We start from the raw sequence: 5,910 nt of genomic DNA on the forward strand, positions 1-5,910 counted from the left end.
AGCAGTACATAAAAATTTTCAATTGGTTTTTAAAGTAACAGAACTCTTTAGTTGTAAAATTGAAATGCAACAATGAATGTGTCAAGCATAATATCAGGAAACAAAGATTTTGAAACAAATTAACTTTTCATTAATGGAACATTTGCAATTCACCAAAGCAATTATAGATATCATTTACTCATTGTATGACGGAAAAAAGAAAACATATGCTTTATTCCTGTGATCCATAAACCACCCACTACATAGAAGGCTGATTTTTTTCAAACAGAAAATGAAAACTCAAACTTGGTTGCAGCTATGTGTGAGAGGGGCTGCAGCATATGCACCTGGGATAAACCCTGGCCGTGTCCAAGGCTTGAGATGTCTGCTCTTCTCTCTCCATTTGATCTTTAAGAGCTTCTTCATATGAAGTAGAGAAGAAGCTAGGAACGGTGTCATTGATCCTAGCCCAAACTTCTAGCACTTTCATTTTGCTGGTTTCAACGTGGGACCGGGAACCCCAGAGGAAATCGTATCTTGGGGATTTACCGCCAGGCATCTTGCGGATCTCAAGGTAATTTTGCTCAACCAGATCTTTGGTGATGAGTTTTCGGGGCTCCCCAAAGATCAAGTGCTTCCTCCCTGCATATACTCCTAACACACTCAGGAATTGCCAGATCTCTTCCTCAGTGGCACGATTGCCTTTGGTGAATATCAGACCCAAGATGGTCATAAGGAGACCCATCTTTGGCAGCCCTCTCTTGCCACTTAGAATGTCAGCAGTGGAGAGACCTAGCTTGCTGACAACGGCATAGGACTGACTATCTGGATTGATTTTCTTCAATCGCATTGCAAAGATCATTTCCATGAGGGAGGAAGATTTCCTGAGGATGTCAGAAAACTGCATTTTGTATTTCTTGCTGACCACTTTCAGCATATCAGCATCTGTAAACTGCTCACTCTTCTGAAACTTCTCCAGCAGGAACTCTACCAACATACTAGCCTTCTTGGTAAGAGCATCCATGCATATCGGCTGAGTGAAGTTATGTGGACTTCTCCCAACAACGTGGACATCAGAAGCCCCACCATCTAGATCAGAGCCTGTGCAGGATACACCTGCCACAGAAGAGGCAGGAAACGCAGCTCCCTGAGGAGTGCATGCTTTGGAAGAGCTTGGGAAATTAGCTTTGCCAACAGGAGGAGATGCTGAATCTTTCACTACAGTTGGTTGACCACCCTTGGGACTTTGGCTAGCCCCATGTGCATGATGACCTTTGCCTTGAGAGTGGCCTTTACTCTTGTTGCCCCTAGGCATGATAGCAGGAGTCAAAGACAACAGTCGGGACTATAGTTAGGAGAATTGGCAAAGCAGGGACCTGTAGGAATAGAAAGACAACAGGTAAGCATCATATCATCACAAAGTATACTTTTGCTTTTAGGAAGTCCTCCTTCACTGCTTCCCTGGAGGGCAACATACTGTGTTCCTGTTCTCTTGTTAGCTTGGTCAGGACTCCTGTTTTCCTGGTCCACTTGTTTCCTGAGAACGCTGCAAAAGGAATTAGAATTTGTTAGACTGCTCTATGATTGCCCAGTTCAGGGATTCCTAGAGTGAGACAAAAGTCTGTTCTGAGTGAATAAGAATCATGTGTTCATGCTTTGCATTCCATTTATATCGATACAACATGTATCCATGGTTGGTAAAGTCTGAATACCCACTTCTCGCTGTTACTCTGAAGTTTATACTACATTCATTCCCTGAGAGACCAGTTCATAAAGATAATGGCCTAGGGTTCTACTACAGAGTTCCAGAACACTGGAGACAAAATGAGGGGCGGGGCCTGTGTAATCTCCTTTCTAGGAGGATGAGTGATAGTTTAAGGGGATTAACAATGGTTTAGAATAGCCACAGGATTAATTCAGATCATCCCCCAAGGCATACAACAGCTCTTAGATACCTCCCTTACTTGATCAGAGACCATACCTCTCAGAGGAAGGCCTTGCCTCTGCAGGTTGGGGAAGCAGAAGTCAGAGTCATCTTCTTCCTGTTCCCCTCCCCCACCCTTTTCTAGTTCTTGGAATAGAGCCCCAAGAGGCGTCAGATCCATTGTTCCATGGAGGGGTGAGGGACAGTTCCCTGGAGAAAAAATGATTTTTTTCTTAGTGATTTTTCAAGGGGCTAGGATACTAAAGTGAGCCATTTGGGAAACTAAAGATCCCATTTCCACCAGAGTCCTGAATACGAAGGAAGATGAAAGATTTATGAGCCTAAGATTCATGCCTACTGTATACCATAAATTATGGATTGGGCTCCAGGAGTTCAATTTTCTTTTGGGGATAGAGCCCCAAGTCATTGAAAAGTTTTTTCTCCTTCCTTTAAGGAATGGCTACATAGCCCAGGCTGGCCTGGAACTCCTGATCATCATTCCTCAGCTTCTTGAAATGAGATTTAACACTAATGCATCATAATGTTTGCTTGTTACAAATTTTATAATTAGATATTACTTTTTATTTTAATTTTGAGGCAGCTTCCAGCTATGCAGCCCAATATAGCCTCAGACTTGCTGTATAACTCAGAGTAACCTCAAACTGACAACCTCCCTCTGCTTCTTGAATGCTGGAACTGCAGGCCTGTACATCTAAACTCTTATCTTGTATATATATATATATATATATATATATATATATATATGTATGTATTCAACTGCTTCCCTACTGAAATCCCTAAGGATTTAAAGCCAACGACTCAGACTAAAGGTCTAATCCTTAAGAGTGCTGATATGAAGTACTGTATGCTTAATTTGACCACTTCTGCCTCAACTGAATGTTGTAGGTAAGTCAAAGTGGGAAGAAGATAGGCAACTGTTGAGTCCTTTGTTATTTGAGGTGTGGTGTCCCTCTGTCCTTAAGTGCCATCTCTGTAATGACTGCTGGAAGGGCCTGGAAGTACAGTCTTTTCTGATATGAAATCATTTCTATCCTCCAAAAATAGTGTTCTGCAATACCACCAAATGTAAACGTGAAGGTTCTTCTAGACCTGGCAATCATGGTTGGGTCTTATGTTATTTGGCATCAAGGGATGTTCAAAATTTGAGTCTTGAGTTTCTACTCAAATCAGGTGTAGTTAGAATACTTGGTATTCTCAATTCATACTTGTTGGTATATTTTATTAAAATGAGAATAAATGATCAACGAGTAAACATCCCTTAAACATCCTTTAGGTGTTTAGTAGCATAATCTCTCAACTCACAAGGCATGAAAAGTTTTCTTGTAGTCAGTTCCGTCATTTGCTTCTGTAGGCTTCAGACCTGCTTCTGCTACAGGGCCATCCATACTCAGGATCTAGTTCTATATAGATTTAATGGTACTGCTCTTAATTATTAATATTTTTATTTACTCCACAATATTTTCATGGTTGATTTCAGTCATGGAAATATCCTCTTAAGGGACCATGTCATCATTAGAGTCAATAATGTGAAACAGTGAATATGTGAAAAATTAAGAATTGTTGACATTTTTACAATATTCTCAAATATGGAAAATGAGAAGTATACATCTCTAAGGTAGATATATTTCTCTCCTGTTATATCAGTGTGGTTTTATATCTGCTTCAATAAGAAATTTTACATTTCTATTCAGTTTTATCTTTTGTATATTTGTAATATTATTTATGTTTTTAAAGGTGTATATTCCATCAAATGTTTTAAGTAGTTACTGTAATTAATTGATTTACTAATACTCTGAACATTATTTTTTTTCTATTTACTCCTGCATATGATCACATTTTTTTACCTCATGGGGAGCACTGGCTTTCAATGTGTAGTATTCTTTAATGTGAATTCACCTACTTGCTTTTATTTTGAACATGCATAACACAATACAATGCAAACTATTTTCTCGTGTTATTGCTAAACACTTGAACTTGTTGAAGATATTTTAGTCTCTGTGAATAAACTATCTTAAATATAATTATTTATGTATTGTCATCTTGTCTTTGAATAAAGGGAAACTGACCTACTAAAATGGTTGAGTGATTATAATTACATAATTTCCCTTCCCTTCCTCCCTCCAAACCCTCCAATAATCCTTTCCTTGTTTTCCTTCAAATTCATGGCCATATATATTTTTCGCCTAAATCCTAAGTACAGCCTTCTCAGTCTGTATAATGGTATTAGTGTGTATGATTTCAGGGCTGACCATTTGATATGAGATAACCAAGTAGTATGCTCTTCCCTGGACAAGACTAATCCCCCCGCTATTAACAGTCCTCATTTACCTGCAGTTCTTTAACGTAAGTTTGGGAAGTCATACACTTTCCTTAGTCCACTTAGGCATGTCTATTGGTGTTGTGTTTCCTGAGCTCATGTTTAGGCAGTCATGTCACTGAGATTTTGTTTATGATTTCAAAAATTAAGGTAATTAAAAAATAGTTAAGTGAGCTTTTAAATATTTGCATATGATTTGGAAGTAGATAAATGAAATGGCAATTTGTTCATTTCTTCATATTTGATGTAATAGGCCTGTAAACCAGGCTTGTCTGGAACATTCTTTTAAAGTTTGTCAGAAGACTTATTAATTATATAAACTACAGTTCATTGGATTTCTGTTCCTCTAGACACTCTCTTATTTCCCCTGATCTTGACTTTATCACATAGAGAACATTACAACATTCTGAAAATATGTGGAACCTTCTGGCATTTCAGTATGTCTTTATAATTAGGAATTTATTTTGAAGTAATGTTTCATGATATATTTTTAATTTAACTTTTTATAATTTCATATATGAGTACTGTTTTACATTATTTTCTCCCCTCTCTCCTAGTAGCTCCTTCTAAAATTAATAACTTATTTTTCATTGGCATATATATGTACACACATTTTTAAGTATTTTGTGTTAGGACTACAGTTTGAGATTCTCTTTATGTTGAAGTTGTTATTTATCTAGAGACTTTTATACTCATTTATATTGGTCATTTAAATTCTATTTATTTCAATGAAAATATTCCTAAATTTTTAGAATTATACAGAAGATGGAATCATAAATCCAATTATCTGACATTCCTCATCATGAAGCCATATTCTTATGAGAACAATAATGTTCATATGAAAGTTTCTTAAAAGTAGTTGCATGTTACAGGCTATTGTTGTCTGAGTTTCTGTCCTGCCCAGTTTCCACAGTCATTAAGCCCTAAAGAAATCACACATGGGTCTACATTAATCATAAACTGATTGGCCCATTAGCTATGGCTTCTTATTAGCTCTTATAACTTACATTAGCCTATTATTCTTATCTATGTTAACCACAGACTCAGTACTTTTTTTCAGTGGGGCAGGTCACATCTTGCTTCTTCTGTGTCTGGACAGGACTGCAGAGGGAGCTTCCCTCTTCCCAGAATTATCCTGTTCTCATTAACCCACCTCTACTTCCTGTCTGGTTGCCCCGCCTATGCTTCCTGCCTGACTATTGGCCAATCAGTGTTTATTTAAAACATAATTCACAGAATGTAGACAATTGTCCCACTTCAGGCAATGTTTTGTAAAGTACTTAATGTGTGTTATTTTTTTGTTATAATGTCATACTTTTATTTATTTATATCTTGAGGAGTACAAGATATTAATTTCTTAATTATAAAATTCCTTTCAGTTTGTTACTGGAAATTTTTTGGGAAGACTCTTAATTTCTGTTCATTTATCAACTTGCCATATTAATAATATGTTGTTACAGCATTCCATTATTGATATTAAATCATTTATACAAACAAGATTCATGCCTTTTTAGTTTACTGATATACTTTGTTATCGACATTTATTAATATTTCTTTTTATTATAACTCTGTTTATTTCTATGCCCCAAACTTATTAAGTTGCTTGGTTTTGGTTTTTTGTTGTTGCTGCTGTTTTGTTTTGTTTTTTGGTGTTCAGCTTTTTTGAATT

At 36.9% G+C, this 5,910-nt stretch overlaps 1 protein-coding gene across 1 annotated transcript; it reads right to left on the bottom strand.

The window, feature by feature from the left end:
- Positions 1–295: 295 nt before the first annotated feature.
- On the bottom strand, positions 296–1,294 carry LOC119804244 (melanoma-associated antigen B4-like). Its single transcript, XM_038315721.1, has one exon. The coding sequence runs from the start codon at positions 1,292–1,294 to the stop codon at positions 296–298; it is 999 nt and encodes a 332-aa protein (XP_038171649.1).
- Positions 1,295–5,910: the final 4,616 nt, after the last annotated feature.

The sequence above is a fragment of the Arvicola amphibius genome, chromosome X, assembly GCF_903992535.2.
Source record: "Arvicola amphibius chromosome X, mArvAmp1.2, whole genome shotgun sequence".
NCBI lineage: Eukaryota > Metazoa > Chordata > Mammalia > Rodentia > Cricetidae > Arvicola > Arvicola amphibius.